We start from the raw sequence: 27,749 nt of genomic DNA, 5'->3' as shown, positions 1-27,749 counted from the left end.
GGATCATGCCCTGAGCTGAAGGCAGACGCTTAATGACTGAGCCACCCAGGTGCCCCAAGAGAAAGAGAATATCTTAAGCAGGCTTCACATCCAGCACAGAGCCTGACAACCCTGAGATCTCACAACCCTGAGATCATGGCCTGAGTTGAAATCAAGAGTTGGACACTTAACTGATTGAGACACCCAGGCATCCCATAAAATAACTGATTTAAAGTCTTTGTCTAATAAGTTTAATATCTGGGCTTCCTCATGGACATATTCTCTTGACTGCCTCTTTTCCTATGCATGGACCTTGCTTTCTTATTTGTTTGCATGTCTCATAACTTTTGTTGAAAAGTAGACATTTTAAATAATATAATGTGGTATGAAATGATGCTCAACGTCAAGAATCATCAGAGGAATGCAAATGAAAACTACAATGAGATATCACCTCACACCTATCAGAATGGCTACAATGAAAAGTACAAGAAACAATGAGTATTGGCAAAGATGTGGGGGAAAAGGAACACTCATGCACTGTTGGTGGGAATGCAAACTGGTGCAACCACTGTGGAAAACAGTGTAGAGGTTCCTCCGAATATTAAAAATAGAATTACCTTATGATTTAGTAATTCCACTATTGGGTATTTACCCAAAAAATACAAAAATACTAATTCAAAAAGATAATATGCACCCCTATATTTATTGCAGTATTACTTATAATAGCTAAATTATGGAAGCAGCCCAAGTGTCCATCAATAGATGAATATATAAAGATATGTGATATTGTGAGATAGATAGATGATAGATAGATAGATAGATAGATGATAGACAGATACAATGGAATATTACTCAGCCATAAAAAAGAATGAAATCTGCTATTTGCAACAATATGGCTGCATCTAGAGAGTGTAATGCTAAGTGAAATAAGTCAGTCAGAGAAAGACAAATATCATATGATTTCACTCATATGTGTAACTTAAGAAACAAAACAAAAGAACAAAGAAAAAGAGACAAGCCAAAAAATAGACTCTTAGCTATGGAGAACAAACTGATGGTTACCACTGGAAGGGAGGTGGTTGGGGGTGGATGAAATAGGTGAAGGAAATTAAGAATGCACTCACCATGATGACCACTGAGTGATGTTATATAATTGTTGAATTGCTATATTATACACCTGAAACTAATATAACACTGTACATTTACTATACTAGGATTAAAAAATAAAAATTCAAAAAATAATATAATGTGGCAGTTCTGGAAACCATATCCTCTTCTTTCCATAGTTATTGTTATAGTTGTAACTGATGTTGCTGGTGTTTTGTTTGTTTTTGTCTTCTGTATATTTATTTAATGGGTAGGTAGAATACAGTTACTCCCCAAAATGTTCACATCCTACTCCTAGAACCTGTGAATATGTTAGATTACATGTCAAAGAGGAATTAAGAATACAGATGGAATTAAGGTTGTTAATCAACTGACCTAAAAATAGGTAGATTACCCAGGATTTTCCAGGTAGACCCAGTGTAATCAGAAGGACATCAAAGTGGAGGAAGAAGGCAGGACTTCATAGTGGTGGGATGTGAGAGGGTCTTATGAGTCCTCCACACATCTCCATTGCTGGGTTTGAAGACAGAGGAAGGAAGGCCACAAGCTAAGGCATATAAGTGACCTCTGTACATTGGAAAAGGCAAGGAATAGAGTCTCTGCAGCCTACAGAAAGGAACTAAGCCTTTCTGAGACTTATTTTAACCCAGTGAGACTATGTTGGACTTCTTAACCATAGAACTGTAAGATAATAAGTTTGTATTGTTTAAACTGTCAAGTTTGAGGCAATTTGTTGTGAAAGCGAGAGGAAACTAATATGGTGAGTTTTCTGAACAATTTCTCTGAAGTCTGTTTTTACAGATTTTAACATGCCCCTGGGGAAAAGGCTGTTTGCACTAAGCAAACTCTGAATCTGATTAAATAAAGACAAGTCCTTTGAGTGTGGATTTCCAGGGAAGGGCCAGACAGGTCAAACAGTGACAGTTTTCTAGCAACGATGCTCTTAGGTAGCTCCAGACCCGTTCTGCTTCTTTCAGTATCTGCTAGGCTGCTTTTTTTCACAGTGATTGCTAAGCTATTTGTTTTCAAGTTTACTGCTGATCTGTGGAAAGAGTGGTGGAAATAGAGGGAGATAAAATGCCATAAAACTCACTGTTTTTAATGAGATTTAGCTGTTTTTCTTGAATAAACATTTCTTGGATTGTTGCAAGTCTTTGGTTAATTTCCAGAGTTCTGAAAAAGTTGATTTTGACAAATTTTCCAGTGTTCTTGTTTCTTTTATGGAGGAGTGGATTTTTGGAGTTCTTACTCTGCCGTTCTTGCTGACGTCTAATTTTTTTTTTTCTTTGAGTTCTCTAAGGGAATGAAAAATAGCCAACCCACTCCATAGCACTTGCATTTCTTATTCTTACCATAATGTTTTATTGCAGCAGCTACATAGTTTGTCAAAGCCTTCAGTGATCACTTCAGTCCAGAAGGCTTCAAGTGAGTATTTAAATAACTGTTTAGAAGGAATGTGTCATAGACTAATTATTTTTCCTTTTCAGTTGGAAAAATCATATAGCCATATTTAAAGGTCTTTTGTGTTTAAATACCCTATCATTCATCTGAATTCAGTGCAGAAAACAGAAACATTCTAGGCATTTCCAGCAGGAAGTGTTAACACACTGATTTAAAGGGGTACAGATACAAAGGAGGATTGGGTTCTAGGCTTTGTCTTCAAGAACAACCTCCAGAAATACAGAGATCTGACCCACAAAGACATTTATGCTGAGGACAGATTTTATTTTAAACTTGTTGAAAACCAACTTTGAGTTTCATTGCCTTTTGTTGTTGTTTTTGCTTGTTTGTTTTCTTTGGTATTGTCTTCTGCTTTTATTTTTATTATTTCTTTATCCCTGACTTCTTTTGGTTTATTTTATTGATCTTTTTCTGGATTCCGAGTTGAGTGTTTATAACGTTTATTTTCATTGTTTTTTAGTTTTTAATATGTTAATTAGGGCACTAAGATTTCCTTTGAGTACTATAGTATAGATCTAGGTGACGTACTGTATGTTTTAAATTTAATCACTCTCTATTTTATTTTTTTCTTTCTACTTTTGTCTTGATTTCCTTTTAATGATGTTTCCCCTTGTATAGAGCTTTATATTTTTGTTTTTGATTTCTACTCATTTTTATTATAATTTTATTAAATTGTGGTTATAAATGATTTCTTGAGATTTTGTGGCTAATATGTGAGTTTTGAAAATATGTATATGGCATTTGAAAAAAATGTATATTCCTTGTTAACTATAAGTGTACATACACACACAAATACACACACAATCTGGGTGGGTATTTTTATTTTTCAGATTCTTTAAAACTTAATTTTGTTTCACTATAATGAATTCCTGAGAAAGGTGCACTAAAGTATACTACTTTTAGATTTTTCAAAATTTTCCTGCTCTTTAACAATTTTTGCTTTGTTATTCAATGCATAAAGCATTGCCATTATAATGGATTCATCATGAATCGTGACCTTTTAAGCAATAGAAAGCACATTGCTTTGTCATGTTTAATGATTTTTGCTTAGTATACGTACCAGTTTGTCAGAAATTGATGTCACCCTGTTGTCTTGGCATAGCTTTCCCCAGCTCTTTATTGTCAGTATTTTTGTGAGTTTTTTATTTATGCTCTTTATCCACTTGGACTTTTTTATTAAAGAAAATAGTGTTGGGGTGCCTGGGTGGCTCAGTCAGTTAAGTGTCTTACTCTTGATTTCGGTTCAGGTCATGGTCTCTGGGTCAAGGGATGGAGTCCCGCATTGGGCTCTATGCTTAGAGGGGAGTCTGCTTGGGATTCTCTCTCTTTCCCTCTGTGCCTCCCCCACTCTCTCTCAAATAAACAAATCTTTAAAAATAAAAAATAAAAAAATATGTTAACTCTTTGTCTATTGAATAAAAACTAAGCTCATTCACATTTATGCTCTTGACTTACATAATTGATTTTTTTCTTCTTATTTAGTTCTCCTTTCTTCTTTACTCTTCTATTTTTGCTAGATCAATGAATAGATTGATTGCTTGATTATGTATGGGGTGGGGTTGAAGGGGTCCAGTGCATTAAATGAGTTAAATTTAGCAAATCTTTAAAATGTAGTTTTTCTATAAACTTCAGATACTAACTTACATCTACAGTATCTTCTCACAATAAGATAAGGCCTCTAGTTTACTTGTGAGTTTTTCATCCTGGCATCCATTCTATACTCCTTGAGATAGTGTTAGAAACATAGTGCATTGCTATTCTGTGTTGTTATTCCTTTTACACTATGTCTCTCAGACTTTCCAAATTCCTACTTTATTATATGCACATTAAATAATAGAGTAGTATTATCTGTGATATTTAAAACTAAAAATGTAGTTTTCTATTTTATTTTACTAACATTTTAATTATAACTTTTATATCAGAAGAAAAAACTGCTAATAAACAAAAAAAAAGATTCTAATTTTTCTGAAATGGTTAAGATAATACTATCTGAAGATAAAGTCAGAAATTGAGAAATATTGATTTCCCTTTTACTGGAAAAGTTCAAATGGGATAGCTTACTTCTTGTTAAAGGCAATTCATCATCAGACCAATCAGATTAATTGGAATAAAAAAATAGTCCTTTAACTTTCTTTACTACCCTGCTAATCTATAATTCTGAGGATTTTCCTTCTGGGGACAAAAGAGTGAATGATCTTGAAAACTTAGTAAGATCTTTTTAAAATAAATTTATATGTATTTATTATATTTTTAAGAGATTTTATTTATTTGTGAGAGAGAGAGAGAACAAGCAGTGGGGAGGGGCAGAAGGAGAGAGACAGAGAAGCAGACTCCCCACTGAGCAGGAAGTCTCATGCAGGGCTCAAGCCCAGGCCCGGGAGATCATGACCTGAGCTAAAGGCAGATGCCCAACAGACTGAGCCACCCAGGTGCCCCAAGATCTTTTTTTTATTCTGTTCTTCAGTTCTACTTAATAGAATACTTTTGTTCCAAGTATATCAGTGTGTATGTGAAAGACAGAAAGGAATGCTAATTTCCACTGAGCAAATAGTTTCTGTTTAAATGTCCTACTTATGTGAATTAATTATGTTTGGGCTTCTTGTAGAACCACCTAGTCTGGAGGATGCAGGGAAGATGCTGAATGAGACCGTGGTGGTGAACAACCCCATTCAGTTGGAGTGTAAGGCAGCTGGAAATCCCTTACCTGGTAGGTTTACTTGTGGACTCCCTAACTTACTGACATTTTAAGATTTCTGGGAAAAGCTAAATCTGCTTATGAGCACAATATAGTAATTACTAATAAAGGAAAGATTATAGAATACATTCCAAGGGTAAAGCAATGATGTAATTAGGTGGATGATATTTTTGAATTTTCATTTCTTCTAACTGCATGAAATAATTTGCCCATTTAAACAAGGTAGAAATATGTAAATAACTAATTGTCTTATTGTCCTTACTGTGGCCACAAATCCACAGTGGTAGTTTTTTTATAAATTTATGTTGAAAAACATTTTTTTCTCTATTTCAAATTGATTATCTTTATAAATCCATCATTTAATGAGAATATTATTCTTTTTGTTGATTCACATCACTGGTAAGTTATTAACATGAATAAATAACAATATAATTTATTAGGCTAATAGTGTATACAGTCTTTGGTTTTGATCAAATGCATAGACAAAGTTTTTATAGATGAGAGGGATAGATATAACAAAAAGAAATAAAATTGGTTAAAAGTTTGCTACCAAACAATATTGATACATTAGAGATAATATAAAGAATATTTGCTTTATAATTTCATTTTCAGGACACTTGTATTGGCTTGGCTATTCATGTTCTTCTTAGGGTTACCTCCTCCTCAAAACCAATCCTAAAGAGGTATTTAAACTGATTAAACTTGAATAATAAGCATAAGAATAAAGCAATTCTGATTATTTTTTTAAAGATTTTATTATTTATTTGACAGAGAGAGAGCACAAGCAGGGTGAGTGGCAGGCAGAGGGAGAGGGAGAATCAGGCTCCCCGCAGAGCAAGGGAAACCTGATGTGGGACTCAATCCCAGGACGCCCGAGATCATGATCTGAGCCAAAGGCAGTCGCTTAACCAGCTGAGCCACCCAGGAGCCCAATTCTTACTATTTTAGTTAACCTCCAATTTAGTGGTATCGAACTTTAGAAGAAAAAATTAAATAGATGTACTTCTTCCTTCTTTCCCTTGCAGCTATTACATGGTACAAAGATAGTCGCCCGCTCTCAGGTTCCACTGGTGTGACTTTCTTGAACAGAGGACAGACTATTGATATTGGAAGTGCCCAGATCGCCGATGCTGGCATATATAAATGTGTGGCCATCAACTCAGCCGGAGCTACAGAGTTATTTTACAGTCTGCAGGTCCATGGTTAGTGACACTTCTAGATTCATCTTGGGGTAAAAATGCATTCAAAATGATTACATAGTGTGTTTTGTTATCTTTATTTAAAGGCTCAGTGTTCTAAAACTGATGACTGTTTTTATTTCCTGACTACTATTAAAATGCTCTACTGTCACATGCTGTTGAACTTCAGTTTGCTTTAGATAAACTGTTGAAAAAGTCATCAACGATGTTATCAGCTAATGACAATAACCCTATTTGTAAATACTGTCTATCAAAATCATAGGTTTTGATCACAGAATGATTTTATGTTATTACCTTAATAATGCTTTTAAGACAATGTAGTTGTTATGGATATACTGGAGGAAGGTGCGCACGCACACATACCCCTGGAAATCAAGAAATAAAAATATACTCTGGCATTAAAAACTGGAATTCCTAAACAAAGTAGCAAAACCTCCTTCTCCTCATCTGTAAAGTAGAAATATTGATAATTGAATAGCTGTGCTTAGAATCTCAAATAAGTGATGTGAAAGAACTCAACAAAACAAAACCACAAAAAACCCATGTGTGAAAACAGACCTATACAGTATTTTTCATTAGATTGAGTTGAAATATTCGGTGATGTTAATATATCTTTTTTTTTTTGTAAATGAAATTAATTATATAATTTTATTTACTTTTTAATGATTTTTTAATGATTTTTTATTATATTATGTTAGTCACCATACACTACTTCCCCGGCTTCTGATGTAAAGCTCGATGATTCATTAGTTCCGTATAACACCCAGTGTATCATGCAATACGTGCTCTCCTTACTACCCATCACCAGTCTATCCCATTCCCCCACCCCCCTCCCCTCTGAGGCCCCCAGTGTTTCTCATAGTCCATAGTCTCTCATGTTTCATTCCCCCTTCTGATTACCCCCCTTTTCTTTATCCCTTTCTTCCCCTACCGATCCTCCTAGTTCTTATGTTCCATAGATGAGAGAAATCATATGATAATTGTCTTTCTCTGCTTGACTTATTTCACTTAGCATTATCTCCTCCAGTGCCGTCCATGTTGCAGCAAATGTTGAGAATTCGTTCTTTCTGATAGCTGAGTAATATTCCATTGTATATATGGACCACAGCTTCTTAATCCAGTCATCTGTTGAAGGGCATCTCGGCTCCTTCCATGATTTGGCTATTGTGGACAATGCAGCTATGAACATTGGGGTGCATATGGCCCTTCTCTTTACTACGTCTGTATCTTTGGGGTAAACACCCAGTAGTGCAATGGCTGGGTCATAGGGTAGTTCAATTTTTAACTTTTTAAGGGACCTCCACACTGTTTTCCAGAGTGGCTGTACCAACTTGCATTCCCACCAACAATGTAGGAGGGATCCCCTTTCTCCACATCCTCTCCAACAATTGTTGTTTCTTGCCTTGTCTATCTTTGCCATTCTAACTGGCGTAAGGTGGTATCTCAGTGTGGTTTTGATTTGAATTTCCCTGATGGCTAATGATTTTGAACATTTTTTCATGTGTCTGTTAGCCATTTGTATGTCTTCATTGGAAAAGTGTCTGTTCATATCTTCTGCCCATTTTATGATTTGTTTATTTGTTTCTCGTGTATTGAGTTTGAGAAGTTCTTTGTAGATCTTGGATACCAGTCCTTTATCTGTGGTGTCCTTTGCAAATATATTCTCCCATTCCGTGGGCTGTCTCTTAGTTTTTTTGACTGTTTCCTTGGCTGTGCAGAAGCTCTTTATCCTGATAAAGTCCCATAAGTTCATTTTATCTTTTATTTCTCTTGCCTTTGGAGATGTGTCGTGAAAAAGGTTGCTCTGGCCGATGTCATAGAAGTTGTTGCCTATGTTCTCCTCTAGAATTTTGATGGATTCCTGTCTCACATTGAGGTCTTTCATCCATTTGGAGTTTATTTTTGTGTATGGTGTGAGAGAGTGGTCAAGTTTCATTCTTTTGCATGTAGCTGTCCAATTTTCCCAGCACCATTTATTGAAGAGACTGTCTTTTTTCCACCGGATGTTTTTTCCTGCTTTATCAAAGATTAGTTGCCCAAAGAGCCGAGGGTCCATTTCTGGGTTCTCTATTCTGTTCCATTGGTCGATGTGTCTGTTTTTGTGCCAGTACCATGCTGTCTTTGTGATCACAGCTTTGTAGTACAGCTCGAAATCCGGCATTGTGATGCCCCCAGCTTTGTTTTTCCTTTTCAACAGTTCCTTGGAGATTCGGGGCCTTTTCTGGTTCCATACAAATTTAAGGACTATTTGTTCCAGTTCTTTGAAAAATGTCCTCGGTATTTTGATCGGGATAGCATTGAAAGTGTAGATTGCTCTGGGTAGTATGGACATTTTAACTATGTTAATTCTTCCAATCCATGAGCATGGAATATTTTTCCATCTTTTTATGTCTTCCTCAATGTCTTTCAAGAGTGGTTTATAGTTTCTAGAATATAGGTCCTTTACATCGCTGGTTAATTTAATTCCAAGGTAACGTATGGTTTTTGGTGCTATTGTAAATGGGATGGATTCCCTAATTTCTCTTTCTTCAGTCTCATTATTCATGTATAGAAATGCAGCTGATTTCTGAGCATTGATTTTGTATCCCGCCACATTACTGAATTGTTCTATAACTTCTAATTGTTTGGGAGTGGATTCTTTTGGGTTTTCCATATAGAGTATCATGTCATCTGTGAAGAGAGACATTTTGACTTCTTCTCTGCCGATTTGGATACCTTTGATCCCTTTTTGTTGTCTGATTGCTGTTGCAAGGACTTCTAGTACTATGTTGAATAATAGTGGTGAGAGTGGGCATCCTTGTCGTGTTCCTGATCTTAAGGGAAAGGCTTCCAGCTTTTCCCCATTGAGAATAATATTTGCTGTAGGCTTTTCATAGATGACTTTTATGAGATTGAGAAATGTACCCTCTATTCCTACACTCTGAAGGATTTTAGTCAGGAAAGGATGCTGTATTTTGTCACATGCTTTTTCTGCATCAATTGAGAGGATCATATGGTTCCTGAGTCTTTTCTTGTGGGTATGATGTATCACGCTGATCGATTTGCGAATGTTGAACCACGCTTGCATCCCAGGTGTGAATCCCATTTGGTTATGATGGATAATCCTTTTAATGTACTGTTGGATTCTATTAGCAAGGATCTTGTTGAGGATTTTGGCGTCCATATTCATTAGGGAAATCGGTCTGTAATTCTCCTTTTTGGTGGGGTCTTTGCCTTAACTTATTTTTATTTACTTTTTATTTCTTTTCAGTGCCTCCATCGATTTCTGCCAGCAATAACATGGTGGCAGTGGTGGTTAATAACCTGGTGAGGTTAGAATGTGAAGCCAGAGGAATCCCTGCCCCAAGTCTGACCTGGTTGAAAGACGGGAGCCCTGTCTCTAGTTTCACTAACGGGTTACAGGTACTCTCTGTCCTGTCTTAAGAGCAATCTACCACCTGATTATTAAATACAGTACAAACAGGTAAAGCTGTTAACAAGATTTGGAGAATAATTAACAAAGGTTATCCAAAAACATACACGTTTACATCCATAATTACCATCCACACAATTGGGATTTCTAAACAATTCTTTAAAAGCTCAATACAGGGTCACCTGGTGGCTCAGTTGGTTTAGCAACTGCCTTAGGCTCAGGTCATGATCCCAAGGTCATGGGATCGAGCCCCACATCTGGCTCCCTGCTCAACGGGGAGCCTGCTTCTCCATCTCCCTTTGCTACTCCGCTGTTTGTTCTCTCCTGCTCTCTCTCTGTCAAATAAATAAATAAAATCTTTTAAAAAAAATAAGTAAAAGCTCAGGATATCTAAGAATTCTTTTATTTCATATGTAGGTACTATATTTTGACCATTTGTTTTACTTTCTACCTACTTGCGCATCCCCATTCCCTGCCACCAGCACAAAAGATACCTTGCACAAAGAAGTGTTCATCAACAACAAAAACAGGAATTTACTTCTAAAATTTGTATTAAAATGTTTGGAAACATTCATGAATTAGAGAGCCATATAGGGGATATTTAATTTTACAAAAACATCAAGTAATAAAGTAAGAAAAATTAGAAAGGCAACATTGTAGAAATGAAATTTGAATTTGAGAAAGCAGTTTAAGTGCTTCAGATTGACTCAAAATTAAAATTATAGAAGCCAACATATCTCATTTAAAGTGCACTTTAATTTTATTTTACCTAGTAGAGAACTTAGTTTTCCCACCTTTTTACTTAGCTTTTCTCAAAAATCCACTGCTTTCAGAATTTGGGACCATACAAGACCCAGAGTTAATGTCCATATTTTAGAAGTACAACTAGACCAATAGGATAAAAGAGCATGAATGTGACTAATTAATTTATTTGGCTGCTACTTTGCTATTAATTATAACTTCTTATTTATCCTGCCCAAGAAAATTAGAAGGAAGATTAGCTCCTCTTATTCCCACTTCTTCTCATCTTTCTCCCCTGGTGGCTTTCTCTTCTCTGCAGTAAGGATGGATGAGATTGGACCTTCACTTGATTTTGTGTATAGGGACTTGTTTTCAGTGGTTATTACCAAGTTTGGTTCTAGCTTTTCACAGTCTTATTTCAAAGAGAGGCTAAGAAGTAGATTATATGATGCTTGCCCACTTTAAAATATCCAAGTGGAAAAATAAATAAAATAAAATGTCCAAGTGGAAATCTTTCTGGAGGCAAATGTCAATGGATTAACCGCAGAAAATAGGAGAGAAAAGGCTGTTAACACGTACGTTTCTCAGAGGAGCATGTTGGCTATTGATCTTTCTTTTCATTGAAAGGTTCTGTCTGGAGGCCGCATCCTAGCACTGACCAGCGCTCAAATTAGTGATACTGGGAGATATACGTGCGTGGCAGTGAATGCTGCTGGGGAGAAACAAAAGGACATTGACCTCAGAGTATATGGTGAAGTATTGTAATGATTATTTCTGTTCTGATATATGTGTTTAATTCCTAAAATCATTGAGGAAGTTAAAGGAAGTTGTTGACAATAAAGAACCATGAGCAATAGAAATGATTTTACAGTATCGATTCAAATCAAATTCTACCTTTCTGTTTTATATTTGACATTGTCTGATTTTCCTTTCTTAAAGATCTCAGAAATTAAAATAAGCATACATCCGGCATGCTAGGTGTTGGTTTCATAGAACACTCTAAAGAACATGACTATGGAGAGCAGCTTTGCAATTTGGAAGTTATAATCTTCTCACTAAAGGAAGCATCTGTTCAAGTAGCTCTCTTGACCTATTCTACTCAAAGCCTTGATTTTATTACTTTTAAATTATAATCAGCATATTTTGCGGTCAATACTGTATGAATTAAAGGCTATTTGAGAAGCAAAAGTTAAGTATAAATTTAGAGAAAACTCAAGTTTTTTTCCTACCTGTGATGTAGCCATAAGGTACAAAAGGAAATGTCTAATTCTATCAGAGCAAAAGTCCTCCCGAACAGAGTTCAGTCCTAATTGACCTCCATTCACAGAATGTGTTTTTCATTTTACATTTTAGTTTACCTTTGCAATTTGAGCTGTTTTAGGCTTCTTTCAGTGTCTTATTTGCATTATTTTCCTTGGTCATGGAATAATGGAATTGTTTCTCCATGGCCCCTCAAAGAGTATCTGGGTTTTTTCTATTTTAATTCCAGTATAATTAACATACAGTGTTTTATTAGTTTCAGGTGTACAATCTTCTCTAAGTCCCACCTCACTTCCAAGTAGTGCACTCCTATTCAAAATATATCTTTTTTTTTTCACCTCCAGACCATGTGGGTTGACTCCTCTTTATAAGTTTGCCAAAAGTAAATGTTAACAATCACAAGTAACTTATAAATCATAGTTTTTTAATAAAAAAAAAAAACCTTGTTACGACATGGATAACGTACATGTCTAATGGAGCTCGAAAGTCCCAGTTGGCATTAGTAAACTACCAAAAGGCTCTCTGTGCTTCCCCTTCTCTGTTGCTTCTGCAGTTGACATGGGTCCACATCCAGCCTCCAGCTTTGCTGGTGCTCTGTATTGGAGATAACAGATGTGTCTAAAATGCCCAACCCCAAGGAATCTACACCTTCCCTTAAATCTAATTGAGTCATTTTTATGTTTTATGACGAATTGGAATGCTGACAATGTGAAATATCCTTAGAGAATCTAAGGATTCTTAGATCAATCAATCTAAGCATGTGATACAAAAGCTCCTTCAATAATTAGCAAGCAAGCAGAGGACTTACATGGGTATTCGCAAGCAGAGGACTTACATGGGTTTTAGTCAGTACTGAAAATCTGGGATTGGCTCCTTCTGTTTCTACACGTGTTAGCATCAAAAGTATATCAGAGAGACGATAGAGAGTTGATATTTTCCAGGAGTCATAAAATCGTGTATCACTTATTTTTTATTATTTGCCAAGGCATTTCCGTACCACCCTTTTGGTCTGAAAACTGGGATCTTTCCTCTGTTATAAAAGTCAGATGGTTAGCTAACATTTACATATTCTTAGCATTTGAAATACAGATGCACAGCTAGCAATTAAAGAAATGTAAAATTTCAGATTCTTAATCTGAAATTAGTTTCCAATCTGTGCTCCCCTGTTAGTATTATTTCCATATATTATATTCCTCTATTTGTAGTAGTAACCTTGTCAATCTTGTGTCTCATTGGAGCCTAATGAATGTTCATCTCCAGTGGCCAGTCGTCTTTAGATTTACATTGTAGAGTATGGGGGCGATAACAGGAGTTGACAGTGGATGAAATAGCTTTCCCTACAATTGCAAGAGTAGTTCATTAAAATATTTCCCCCAGGTATAAATTCAGGGTATGTTTTACCATCTTCTGAGGGACTAAAACAAGAGAATTGGGTTTTTAAATGATTGAGATTCCTGTATCTTTACTTTAAACTGAAGCTCAGAGAACTTTGTTAGAGATCACACATGCTCCAGCATCTCAACAAGTGTAACCCTACGACACTGGTAATTTTGATAATTAAATTTAACAAGTATAAAGCGTAGGATGAGAAACAGACACGATACCCACCCCTTCCTAAGCAATATAACCACAAAGTTAAGTAAGGATAACATCTAAGAAAGCCGAGATCTAAAGGGTAGAGCCTTGTTCTCTTCTCAGACTAAACAAAAAGTTGGAAATGAAAGGACAGAAAACATAGATGCATTTCAGTCATATATATCCTCGGCTATAATTAGATTTGCTTTAATTTATGTTCTTTAAGAAACAAATACTCTATTGTTTTTGCATTTTTCCTCTCAATTTAAAAAAAAAGTCTGGTTTCTTTTTGTAGTGGATTCAACTAATTTAACCATAAAGAAAAATAATTGGAGGAAAAATATTTGGAAATAAATTAGCATTCTGCTTTCTTGAATTATTTCTGACTTTTACTTCTACAAGTAGTCATAAAGAATTGATGCTCTTTTGTAAATTTTATAAATACTCTAAGATAAACATATTTTTATGCAGTTGTGTTACTTTTTTGTCCACTGAGACCAGACTTCACCTGAAATTACTTTCAAGCTGTTAAATTGACTATTTTATTTAGGGCTTTCTGTGCTAAGACTGGTGAATGTATCTGTTTTCATAATATCTTAGAAAATGGCACTAATTGTGCTGATTTTGCTAATATTATAGCGGTTTTAATCTCCGACAGACTGGTTGTATATCTTTCATCTAGTGTGTTACATATTAAAAACAATCCCACTGTTTTCTGTTCCCCATAGATTACTTTAAGCTCATCGAGAGCCAGACGTCTGTTGCGCTAGTAAACTGAGCAGAAGGGGCATCAGGAATCCTGCACAAATGCTTTATTAGACTATTCCAGCTATTGTGCATGGCATTTCTTTGCATCATGGCATCAGTTCCTTTGGATTTAGCATAGATCCTGCATCCAGAAACAATACAAGAAGGTGGCCTTTAGTTTATATGCCTTTCCCTCAGTAGAAGACAGGGTAGCAGAGAAACCTCCTGGTTACAGAACTCATCAAAACCTACTGCAGTCATTCTCATTTTGCCACATGCTGCAGGATCCAGCCAGAAACAATGGCTAATGCACTATAATAACAATCCTTACCACAAAAATCTTACTTCTATCAAAGCATTTGGAAAGTCCCTTAGGATTCATTTCAGTGCAGCTTAACCTTTCTTATTAAAAGAAAAAATAATACTACAAATATGGTATATTTCCTACAATCCTCAATAGTTATGGGATTTATGGAGAAATGGCCAAGGAAATTCCTCTCTGTGTTTTTTCAGAGTGGCCCTTTTATAACAGGCCTGATTTCATCGTTAGTTTGTGTTTTTTGAATTATTATAAATACAGTCCTGAAAGAGTCCTTGAGAGGTTATGGAGCCCACCCTCTCATTCTTGGCAGGACTCTACCTAAACCTTCTGAGACAAATGATTGTTTACTCTATATTTTAATACACCCAAGGGAAGGAGATTCCTTAGACTTCTCCAAGAACACATTTCAACATCTGACAAGCTTGATAGCCAGGGGATTCTAATTTTAATCTCATTAAAATTTCAACTCATTTCCTCTTTTTATGTAATTGTATGTTGTACAGCTGCTCACTGCTTTCGTTTTGTTCTTTATTGTGTCATTTATCCCACATGGTCTTTATTCCGTAGAAAACTGACAAGGCATCATGGAAAACCAAAAAGAGCTCTAAACTGCAAATCAGAAGATTCCTAGCTTTGCCACAAATTAGTCACGTTATTTCAAATAAGTTATTGTCTGTCACCTACTTCATGTTTTACACACCGTGAGGTGGGAGTAGGTGGTCTCTTTCAACTCTATTTTTTTTTATTTTGCCTCAGTGTCTATAAAATTTAATTTCTTTTGCAAAAATTTAAATAAATATCAAAAGTATATATGCTTTTAATTATTATTTTCAAAATATTTCATGAGTAATTTATTGCTTTGGAAATCTTAAGCAGTAACATCTAGTCAAAAAGTTCTGAAGTAGGCACTTGGTGAGAACTTCCAGTTCTAAAACTTCTTAAAGTTAAATGTTAGTGAAAAGTATTTCTGTTCAATAGGAACATATTAATCAGTGATTTCTCAATATTTGATTCTGAACCAAATGATGCAAAGAGGGTATATTAGAATTACTGTGATCCTACATCTTAAAAGAACTAATAAAGTTATTCAATGTATGTCCTGATGCTTAATAAAGATAAGCAGTGAACTGGCCTATTTTATCCTGAGGGAAAACCCTTCCTTCACTTAGTTCCACCAAATATTATGGGAGAAGAACAGAACATCTCTGTCCTCATCAGCCAAGCTGTGGAGTTACTATGTCAGAGTGATGCTATCCCCCCACCCACTTTGACTTGGTTAAAGGATGGCCGCCCCTTGCTGAAGAAACCAGGTCTCAGTATCTCTGAAAATGGAAGTGTGTTAAAGGTAAGAGTAGAGATTCATTTACTTCTACTGATATTATTCCTAAACTCATGGCTTTGGTTTTAAACTTGCCTGTCTACAAGTGCTCTACTGATTTCATTTTTTAAATTCTGGGTACCATTTTATCAATGAGGTTTGTAGTATTTTAAAATTTTAAGCTTAGTAAGATTTAGATATTTGTCTATCCATATTTGTAGCCAGAAGCCATCCAAAAATGCTTCTGGGAAGATATTATAGAACTGTTCTAATGAGTGATTCATTTTTAGTCATTCAACCACTCAGCAAATAAACACCTATTCTAGGTGCTCTGCATATGACGGGGAAAATAGACACATTTCCTACCCTCAGTTTCTTCCAATTTTGCATAGATATATGAAAATTAACAGTTCCATTGAAAATGCAGGAAGTACTGTAAGTGTGAGTTAATTACTATTTGGATGGTACAGATAATACATTTTAGGAGGAGCATGAAAGGTGAGGCTGTGGTTGCCTGGAAACCTTGGAAGGCTACTTGGCTTTTTATATGTAGATGGGACAAAAGGCCTGATTAAGGAAAGCAAGTAAGCTAGCTGAAACAGAGAATTTAACAAAGTGAATATTTGGAAATAATATTGACAGGGTTGATTTGAGTGAAATAAGAGCTGCCATTGGAAACCACTTTAAGGAATTGGGATTCAGGGGGCACCTGGGTGGCTTAGTCAGTTAAGCTGCTGCCTTCAGCTCAGGTCATGATCCCAGCGCCCTGGGATCAAGCCCCAAGTTGGGCTCCCTGCTGAGCAGCAAGTTTGCTTCTTCTTACCCCCTGCTCTTGTGCTCTCACTTGCTCTCTCTCTCTCCCTCCCTCTCAAATAAATAAATAAAAAATCTTTAAAAAATAAAAAATACAAAGGAATTAGGATTCAGGAAGTCAATAAGCCATTGGAATGCTTATAAAGTCCTCGTAATAACCCTATTGAGAAATTGGAAGAATGGCTAAGTAATCTGCCCACAGTTACTAGGTGTCAGAAATGGGATTTGAGTACAGGGAGTATAGTTTTAAAATTCATGCTACTAACCATTGTACCACATAGCCTCTTGATAAAGGAAGGTTATTACTGGCAAACAAAGGGAGTCTTGAGAAATGGATGATGGTATCAGCATATCGGAAGCTGAGAAGCTTATATAAGGAGAGCAGAAGCATGAGAGAGAATGGGAGTATGAAGTTGTGTGTTAGAGGCAACCAAGTAGAGAATTAGGAATTATGATCTGTAATAGTGGAGCTGGGTAAAGAAGGAAAGGCTGGAATAACTGATGGAGGAAAGTAGGATAAGTCAATTGAGCTATATAGGGGGAGAGAAGCAAAAAGCACTGGCCATGCTCAGAGGCAGACTCAGAGCTCTAGAAAATCAACTGGTAGTATTCTCAAACCCCAGCTCTGACCAAATGACAGGGGGAGACAATTATATGAACACAAGTCCCAGTACTGGTAGGGGAGAGCTAAGTGTGATTAGAAATGTCTTAGCTACTGGGTGTTTACCCCAAAGATACAGACGTAGTAAAGAGAAGGGCCATATGCACCCCAATGTTCATAGCTGCATTGTCCACAATAGCCAAATCATGGAAGGAGCCGAGATGCCCTTCAACAGATGACTGGATTAAGAAGCTGTGGTCCATATATACAATGGAATATTACTCAGCTATCAGAAAGAACGAATTCTCAACATTTGCTGCAACATGGACGGCACTGGAGGAGATAATGCTAAGTGAAATAAGTCAAGCAGAGAAAGACAATTATCATATGATTTCTCTCATCTATGGAACATAAGAACTAGGATGATCGGTAGGGGAAGAAAGGGATAAAGAAAAGGGGGGTAATCAGAAGGGGGAATGAAACATGAGAGACTATGGACTATGAGAAACAAACTGAAGACTTCAGAGGGGAGGGGGTGGGGGAAGGGGATAGACTGGTGATGGGTAGTAAGGAGGGCACGTATTGCATGGTGCACTGGGTGTTATATGCAACTAATGAAGCATCAAAACTTTACATCGGAATCTGGGGATGTACTGTATGGTGATTAACATAATATAATAAAATAAAATTAAAAAAAAAAAAAGAAATGTCTTAGCAAATTTCAGAGTATAGAAGTTGATTTCTTCAGAGCACAGATCTCAATAGGTTTGGGAAGCCAGAAGAAAGGTGAGAGTGAAGAAATCCTGGGATCTATTGAATTTCTACCATATAGGGTAGCCAGGCACCCTGAAGTGTTTAGGTCCCACAGACAGGTGAACAGGGAGGACCTCATGGAAATAAAAACTTCTACAGAAATCGAACAAAATTGGTCAGTTAAAACTATCTTACCTGTGCATTTCCCAAAACAATTCATGCACACCTTCAACCAGGTAAAATAATAGATTCTTACTGTTCTATTTTCCCTGGAACACACTAGGCAATCAATACATCTTTTTTATTAAGTTTTTATTTTAATTCCAGTATAGTTAACATACAGTGTTATATTAGTTTCAGGTGTACAATATAGTGATTCATCACTTACATACAACACCCAGTGCTCATCACAAGTGCCCTCCTTAATCCCCTTCACCTATTTCACCCATACTTCCACTCACCTCTCCTCTGGTAACCATCAGGTTGTTCTCTATAGTTAGGAGTCTGTTTCTTGGTTTGTTTCTCTCTTTTCTCCTTTGTTCATTTGCTTTGTTTCTTAAATTTCACATATAAGTGAAATCATTTGGTATTTGTCTTTCTCTGATGGACTTATTTAACTTAATGTTATACTCTCTAGCTACATCCAAATTGTTGCAAATGGCCAGATTTCATTCTTGTTTATGGCTGAATAACATTCCATTCCTATATATATAACATTTTCTTTATCCATTCATCTATCAGTGGACACTTGGGCCACTTCCATAATTTGGCTATTATAAATAATGCCACTATAAACATAGGGGTGCATATGTCCCTTTGAATTAGTGTTTTTGTATTTTGGGGGTAGGTATCCAGTCGTGTGATGACTGGATCATAGGGTAGTTCTATTTTTAACTTTCCAAGGAACCTCCATACTGTTTTCCAGAGTAGCTACACCAGCTTGCATTCCCATCAACAGCGCAAGAGTTTTGCTTTTTTCCACATCCTTGCCAACACTTGTTCTTTGTGTTTTTGATTTTAGCCATTCTGACAGGTGTGAGGTGGTATCTCATTGTAGATTTGATTCCTATTTCCCTGATGATGAATGATGTTGAGCATGTTTTCATGTGTCTATTGGCCATCTGTATGTTTCCTTTGGAGAAATGTCTGTTCATGTCTTCTGCCATTTTTTAATTGGATTATTTGTTTTTGAGGTGTTGAGTTGTATTAATTCTTTATATATTTTGGATACTAGCTCTTTATCATATATGTCATTTGCAAATATCTTTTCCCATTCTGTAGGTTGCCTTTTAGTTTTGTTTATTGTTTCCTTTGCTGTGCAGAGCTTTTTATCTTGATGAAGGCCCAATAGTTTATTTTTACTTTTATTTCCCTTGCCTCAGGAGACATATCTTGAAAAATATTGCTGTGGCCAAGACTTACCAAAAAAAAAAAAAAAAAAAAAGAGAGAGAGAGAGAGAGAGAGAGAGAGAGAAAGGCCCCAGTTAAATAAAATCACAAATGAAAGAGAACACAACCAACACCACAGAAATACAAATAATCATAAGAGAATATTATGAAAAATTTTATGCCAACAAACTGGGCAATCTGGAAGAAATGGACAAATTCCTAGAAACATACAAACTACCAAAACTGAAACAGGACGAAATAGAAAATTTGAACAGACCAATAACCAGAAAAGAAAATTGAATCCATATTCAAAAATCTCCCAACAAACCAAAGTCCAGGGCCAGATGGCTTCCTGGGGAATTCTACCAGACATTTAAAGAAGTGTTAATACCTTTCCTTCTCTAGAAATGGAAGGAAAACTTCCAAACTCCTTCAATGAGGCCAGCATTACTCTGATTCCAAAACTAGACAAAAATCCTCCTAAAAAGGAAAATTACACGCTAGACACATCTCCAAAGGCAAGGGAAAGAAAGGCAAAAATGAACTATTGGAATTTCATCAAGATAAAAAGGTTTTGCACAGCAAAGGAAACAGTCAACAAAGCCAAAAGACAACCTACAGAATGGGAGAAGATATCTGCAAATGACATATCTGATAAAGGGCTAGTATCCAAAATCTATAAAGAACTTATCAAACTCAACACCCAGAGAACAAATAATCCAATCGAGAAATGGGTAGAAGACATGAACAGACATTTCTTCAAAGAAGACATCCAAATGGCCAACAGACACATGAAAAAATGCTCGACATCAGGGAAATACAAGTCAAAACCACAATGAGATACCACCTCACACCAGTCAGAATGGCTAAAATTAACACGTCAGTAAATGAGAGATGTTGGCGAGGATGCAGAGAAAGGGGAACCCTCCTACGCTGTTGGTGGGAATGCAAGCTGGTGCAACCACTCTGGAAAACAGTATGGAGGTTCCTCAAAAGTTGAAAATAGAGTTACCTTACAACCCAGCAATTGTACTACTAGGTATTTACCTCAAATATTCAAGTGTAGTGATCTGAAGGGGCACCTGCACCCCAACGTTTATAGCAGCAATGTCCACAATAGCCAAACTATGGAAAGAGCCCAGATGTCCATCGACAGTTGAATGGATAAAGATGTGGTAGATAGATAGATAGATAGATAGATAGATAGATAGAAAGATATAGATATGCAATGGAATATTACGCATACATCAAAAATGAAATCTTGTTATTTGTAACAATGTGGATGGAACTAGAGGGTATTATGCTAAGCGAAATAAGTCAGAGAAAGACAATTATCATATGATTTCACTGATATGTGGAATTTAAGAAACAAGGCAGAGGATCATAGGGGAAGAAAGGAAAAAATGAAACGAAATGAAACCAGAGAGGAAGACAAACCATAAGAGACTCTTAATCATAGGAAACAAACTGAGGGTTGTTGGAGGGGAGGGGGGTGGTGGGATGGTGTACCCGGGTAATGGACATTAGGGAGGGTATGTGTTGTAATGAGCACCTAGTATTATAAAAGACTGATGAATCACAAACCTGTACCCCTGAAACAAATAATACATTATATGTTAAGTAACTGAATTTATGTTTTATTTTAAAGATTTTATTTATTTATTTGACAGAGAGAGAGACAGCCAGCGAGAGAGGGAATGCAAGTGGGAGTGGGAGAGGAAGAAGCAGGCTCATAGCGGAGGAGCCTGATGTGGGGCTCGATCCCATAATGCCAGGATCACGCCCTGAGCTGAAGGCAGAGGCTTAACCACTGTGCCACCCAGGCGCCCCATGAATATGTTTTTTTTAAAAGGGAGTATTACAGGCCAATATCCCTGATGAACATAGATGCAAAAATTCTTGATAAAATACTAGCAAATCGAATTTAACAGTACATTAAAAGAATTATTCACTGCCACCAAGTGGGATTTTTTTCTGGGCTTCAGGGGTGGCTCAATATGCACAAATCAATCAATGTGATACAACACATCAATAAAAGAAAGGATAAGATCCTGTCAATAGATGCAGAAAAGCATTTGACGAAATACAGCATACTTTCTTGATAAAAACCCTCAACAAATGGGATAAATGAAACATACTTCAAAATCATAGAGGCCATATACAAAAGACCCATAGCTAATATCATCCTCAATGGGGAAGAGTTGAGAACCTTTCCCCTCTGGTCAGGAACAAGACAAGGATGTCCACTCTTGCCATTACTACTTAACATATTACTGGAAGTCTTAACCTCAGCAAAGAACAAAAAGAAATAAAAGGCACCCAAATAGGCAAGGAAGAAATCAAACTTTCACTACTTATGGATGACATGATACTCTATGTAGAAAACACAAAAGACTCCACCAAAAATTTCTAGAACTAATGCATGAATTCAACAAATTCGCAAGATATAAAATCAATGTGCAGAAATCTGTTGCATTTCTATACATCAGTAATGAAACAGCACAAAAAGAAATCAAGGAATCAGTCACATCTGCAATTGCACCCAAAATCATAAGGTACCTAGGAATAAATCTAACCAAAGAGGTAAAAGATCTGTACTCTGAAAAGTATAGAACACTCATGAAGGAAATTGAAGAGGACACAAAGAAAATGGAAAACACTCCATGCTCATGGATTAGAAGAACAAACATTGTTAAAATGTCTTTGCTACCCAAAGGTATCTACACATTTAATGCAATCCCTATCAAAATACCACCAGTGTTTTTCACAGAGCTAGAATAAACAATCCTAAAATTTGTATGGAACCACAAAAGACCCTGAACAGCCAAAGCAGTCCTGAAAAAGAAAAGCAAAGCTGGAGGCATCATAATTCTGGATTTCAAGCTATATACAAATCTGTAGTCATCAAGACTGTATGGTACTGGCACAAAAACATAGATCAGTGGAACAGAGTAGAAAACCCAGAAATGGACCCGGAACTATATGCTCAACTAATTTTCAACAAAACAAACCAGAACACCCAATGGAAAAAAGACAGTCTCATCAACAAATGGTATTGGGAAACTGGACAGCAACATGCAGAAGAATGAAACTGGACCACTTTCTTATATCATACACAAAAGTAAATTCAAAATGAATGAAAGACCTAAAAGATAGAAAACCATCAAAATCCTAGAGAATGCAGGCAGCAACCTCTTTGACCTTGGCCATAGCAATTTCTTTTTTTGTTGTTTTTTAAGATTCATATTTATTTGAGGTGGGGGGTGAAGCAGAGGAAGATGGAGAAGGAGAGAATCCCAAGCAGACTTCACTGAGTGCAAAACCCGATGTGGGGCTAAGTCCCATGACCCTGAGGTCATGACATAAGCAGAAACCAAGAGTCAAGATGCCCAACCAACTAAGCCACCCAGCTACCCCCATAGCAACTTCTTACTAGACAAGTCACTGGAGTCAGGAGAATCAAAAGCAAAAATGAACTGTTTATCTTCATCAAGATAAAAAGCTTCTGCACAGTGAAGGAAACCATCAACAAAACTAAAATGTAGGCTGTGGAATGCGAGAAGATATTTGCAAATGATATATCTGATAAAGGATAGTATCCAAAATATATAAAGAACTGATATAACTCAACACCCAGGGATGCCTGGGTGGATCAGTAGGTTATGTGTCTACCTTCAGCTCAGGTTATGATCCCAGGGTACTGGGATTGAGTCCCTTATTGGGCTCTCTGCTTAGCGGGGAGCCTGCTTCTCCCTCTGCCTGATGTTCCCCCTGCTTGTGCACTCTCTCTCTGACTAAATAAATAAATAAATAAATAATAAATAAAATCTTAAAAAAAAAAAACCTCAACACCCAAAAAACAAATAATCCAGTTAAGATATGGGCAGAAGATGTGAATAGACATTTTTCCAAAGAAGACATCCAGATGGCTAACAGACACATGAAAAGATGCTCAATATCACTCTTCACCAGGGAAATACAAATCAAAAGTACAATGAGGTATTTCCTCACACCCGTGAGAATGGCTAAAATTAACAACACTGGAAGCAAAATGTGTTGGCAAGGATGTAGAGAAAAGGGAACTCTCGTACAGTGTTGGTGGGAATGCAAACTGATGCAGCCACTCTGGAAAATAGTATGGAGGTTCCTCAAAAAGTTAAAAATAGAATTACTGTATAATCCAGCAATTGCACTATTAGGTATTTACCCAAAGGATACAAAAATATGGATTCAAAGGAGTACATGCACCCCGCTGTTTATAGCAGCACTATCAACAATAGATAGACTATTGAGAGAGCCCAAATGTCCATTGACTGATGAATGGATAAGGAGGATGTGGTATATATACATGATGGAATATTACTCAACCATCAAAAAGAATGAAATCTTGCCATTTGCAGCAATGTAGATGGACCTAGAAATGTATTATGGTAAGTGAAATAAGTCAGTCAGAGAAAGACAAATATCATATTATTTCACTCATGTGGAATTTAAGAAACAAAAGAGATGAACATGTGAGTGGGGGGAAAAGAGAAACCACAAGAGACTCCGAAAGAGAATAAACAGGATTGATGGAGGGAAGTGGGTAGGGAATGGGCTAGATGGGTGATGGGTGTTAAGGAGGCACTCGTTATATGAGCCCTGGGTGTTGTATGTTGGTGTTGAATCACTGAATTCTACTCCTTAAACCAATATTTCACTGTAGGTTAACTAACGAGAATTTAAATAAAAATTTTTAAAATCTTACAAACCCAGTATAGGGAGAAGACATGTAATAAACCAATAATAAAGGTGTTATTTTACTGAACAATATCCTAGATATGTAAATGTTATCTATTTTAAAGCCCTAAATAACTTATTCAGAAATTGTGATTTTTGTTGCTATTTTATCTGAATTTTATTTAATTATATTTAAAAGGCCTTTCTAGACCTTCAGCCACTAATATTAATTAGATTAAAACAAAGTATGATATAGATGAAAATTGTTGAATCTTGATTTAAGTGTTGAATGTGGGTGATGGGCATATAGTCATACATTTTACTCTTCTCTCTATATATGTTTGAAAACCTTTAGAATACTCATGAAAAGTAAGAAGTCACAAATAACATTAATAGAAAAACTCCAGATATGAAATAGAAACTGAAGTTTCAAAGCATGGTTTTGTTTTTAGATTGAAGAGGCTCACGTTCAAGACACTGGTCGTTATACTTGTGAGGCAACAAATGTTGCTGGAAAAACTGAGAAAAACTATAATGTCAACATTTGGGGTAAGTGTGATTATGTATAATTAATTTAAGATCAACTATAGATAGACTTCCAGAACTTAAGTATATTAGTCATTGTAATTTTGATGTAGAACAGTTCTCCTCACCTGCCTGAGCTTATGCTCTTTAGTTCTTACAGCCAGGATCTTCTAATAATTGAGCTTTCTCCATGAACTGATGGTGGTTTATCAATTGAAATAAATCAAAAGGCCAGTCATGCCTGTGGATTCTGTGTGTGAGAGAGAACACCTGCACTTGGTGACAGGTGGAATTACTCTGCTGACCAGTGAGAAAATTTATCCTCACTTGAAATTCTACCATTTGTTACCAATTAAGATAATTCTTAGGAATTACCATGACTTTTACTTGGCTACGACTGTCTGCTAATTGTTAAAAAGTACTCCCTTTTCCAGCATATCCATCTTTATTTTATTTACTTCTTTAAATTCATGTATAACGTATCATGCCCTCTTAATTTTGATTGTATTTGTTTAAACTTTTTAACCATTGAGATAATGAGCTGAAATATCTCTTTGATTTATAAAAGTTTATTCAAAACCACATCTTAAAAATAAAAATAGGTAGAGGAAATAATTTGATTCCAATGGAGAGCAAATATGTTTTAAAACTTTAAAAGCATGTGTTTATGTAGAAAATGATTTGTTAATTATAAATCATTATCATTTTAAAAATTCTTAAGGAAGATTTTGAGAAATGCTATTATTCACCCTATAAAAGGATTAATTTACCTTTAAATAGTAACATTTACTAGGTGGTAATTTATTTATTATATATTACTTATGTATCATTAACACCTGTTCCTGCCTCCTTCCATCCCTATTCTCCCTCCATTGCTCCTTCCCTTTCTTTCTCATTTCTTTCAAATGGGAGAAATATTTGTATAACTCCCAGTTAGGACCAGACACTGAACTAGGTGTTGTCAAATAAAGGTTGAAAAAAAGAAAAATTGGGAAGTATAATCAGTTAGAAAATGAGGTGAGAAATTCATTTCTGCAATGCTGTATTGAAGATACCTATAGAGTGTCCTTGTGAAGCTGTCCTCCATGGAATCAGAAATAAAAGCCTATAATTTAGGAGAGAGAAAGAAAAGAGTTAAAATATAAAATTGGAGACATGAGTATATATGTGGCAGTTGAGATCCCTTAGAGAATAAGAAAAATGTGTGCAGTAGAGTACTAGAGAATGACTCTCACGTGGACCATAAAAGGGACAGAAAAAGAGACACAAATGAGAAACTGAGAAGAAGCAGTGAAAGAGGTGGTGGAACACTTGTGTCATAAAAACTAAAGACAATGGTATACCCAAAAGAAGAACATGGACAACAAATAAGTTGGACATAGATGGATGGGTAGGTGAATGAATGAATAATGTCACATATTGCAGAGAAGTAAATTACACGTAAACTACAAAGTGTAGTTTACAAATGAGACCAATGCTTCTTGAAGAAAAGCAATTTAATAGTGGAAAGCAGAATACAGTATATATAAGAATAAATGATAGAGGGGAAAGTTGATACATCAAGGATAGAATCACTAAAAAATATTTATGGGTGTGCCTCTGTGTTCTAGACACTATGCCTCATGTAGGCATAGAGAGGTTAATGAGAAAGACAAAGACACTGGTCACACAGAACATGTAGTCTGCTGCTGCAGAAGTATCTTTACTTTAAATAACCAATTAAAATTAAATCCCCTAAGAGATGTCATAGGAGTATTTGTGGGAAGACATATCAGGGTTCATGACATCTAATTGAGATTTTAAGAATGAGTAGGCATTAGCTCTGTAAAGAGGGTGGAAGCATTACAATGACCTGGAGAATACTGTCTGTATTCATTGAACCAAACGTCATTCACTATGGAGCCTGGTGTGGTGCAGTGGAGAATGAGAAGATATTAGGTAGGAAAGGTAAAAGGCGGCAGATTGAAAAGACCTTTAAAACAAATTTTTGAAGTATAGATTTGATTCATAAGGCAATGGGGTTCTGTTAAAAGGATTTAAAGAAGTACTGGGGTGTTCAGATCTATATTTGGGGAATAAAACAGATAAACTCTAGCAGTATTTAAGAAATTAACAGGATTAATTGATTACATGGAGGGGTGTGAAAAGAGGAAGAGTAAAGGATGGATGTCAGTGTGGGTTGGCCAGATGGGCCAGGTGGACAGCAGTGTCCTTCCCTCAGAGAAGGAACAAAGGTGACTGAATTCAGTTGTGGGCAAGTTGAGGTTGAAAGTGCCTCTGATGTACCCAGGTTGAGATGTTTAGTAGTCAGATACAAAAATCTAGACCTCAGATGGTGTCTGCATTACAGATACAGATTTGCAAGTATTTGTGTCAATAGCCATGAGAGTAGAGGAGGGTGGAATTGAGGTTGGAGATCATGTACTTACAGTGATGGCAATCTATATAATCGTCATTTTCTTCTGCAGAACTTTCTATCTGGTATAGGAGATGACAGAGTAAACTGTAGGATTCATCCAGAGGAAGGGTGTTGCGAAATAGGAAGGGCAACAGTGCAAGGCAGGTGAGATTATTGGCAAAGGAGTAGTTGAAATTATTGATCATGAAATCTAAGCTGGATAGAGAAGTCAGTAAACAAGAGTCCACAGCTGGATTGGGAGGTTTCTGAGAGGTCAAGAGACTTGAGATTCAATTAGGTCGATGAAGTGAGAATTGGGAATAATTGAGTGAAGAGCTATAGGGATGGAGTAGTAGGAGAAATGTTCTAGATGATGGACATGGTGGAGAAAGGGATGAGCAGATCAAGGAAGTGAGTCCGTGGTGGTTAGACTGGTTATACACGCAGATGATGAGTTATACAGAAGAATGCCAGGTCTCCGTGTGAAGGAGAAGGATAAAAAGTACCAAATTGTTCAGTGAGTAGAAAAAGAATGGCGGGTTCCCAGCTGATGGTGAGGGAGAAAGAGAAGTAAACTGGTGGCGTGAGCCTCAAATGGGGGCAGTTGAACAATGACTGGAAGCTACATTGAGGGGGGAGGAGGATTTTCCCACTCCTGAACTCCCAGGAGCTTGAGAGAGCAAGCATCTGCCACCTGATAATATTGAAGCCAGAGAAGCATCTTGAGAGGAGAGT

General features: G+C 36.4%; 1 protein-coding gene across 2 annotated transcripts in view; it reads left to right on the top strand.

Annotated features, from left to right (window-relative positions):
- HMCN1 (hemicentin 1) overlaps positions 1 to 27,749 on the top strand; it is a 477,641-nt gene that overhangs the window by 300,279 nt on the left and 149,613 nt on the right. For both annotated transcript variants that reach the window (XM_034666795.1, XM_034666794.1), the window contains exons 37-42: positions 5,153 to 5,254; positions 6,268 to 6,444; positions 9,692 to 9,843; positions 11,222 to 11,345; positions 15,668 to 15,843; positions 24,544 to 24,640. In XM_034666795.1, coding sequence (XP_034522686.1) covers positions 5,153 to 5,254; positions 6,268 to 6,444; positions 9,692 to 9,843; positions 11,222 to 11,345; positions 15,668 to 15,843; positions 24,544 to 24,640 — 828 coding nt within the window. The remainder of the gene's footprint in view (positions 1 to 5,152; positions 5,255 to 6,267; positions 6,445 to 9,691; positions 9,844 to 11,221; positions 11,346 to 15,667; positions 15,844 to 24,543; positions 24,641 to 27,749) is intronic.

Source organism: Ailuropoda melanoleuca, chromosome 8 (assembly GCF_002007445.2).
Source record: "Ailuropoda melanoleuca isolate Jingjing chromosome 8, ASM200744v2, whole genome shotgun sequence".
In the NCBI taxonomy this organism is placed as follows: domain Eukaryota; kingdom Metazoa; phylum Chordata; class Mammalia; order Carnivora; family Ursidae; genus Ailuropoda; species Ailuropoda melanoleuca.
The sequence above is the reverse complement of the archived record's forward strand: the minus strand, read 5'-3'. Positions and strand labels throughout refer to the sequence as shown.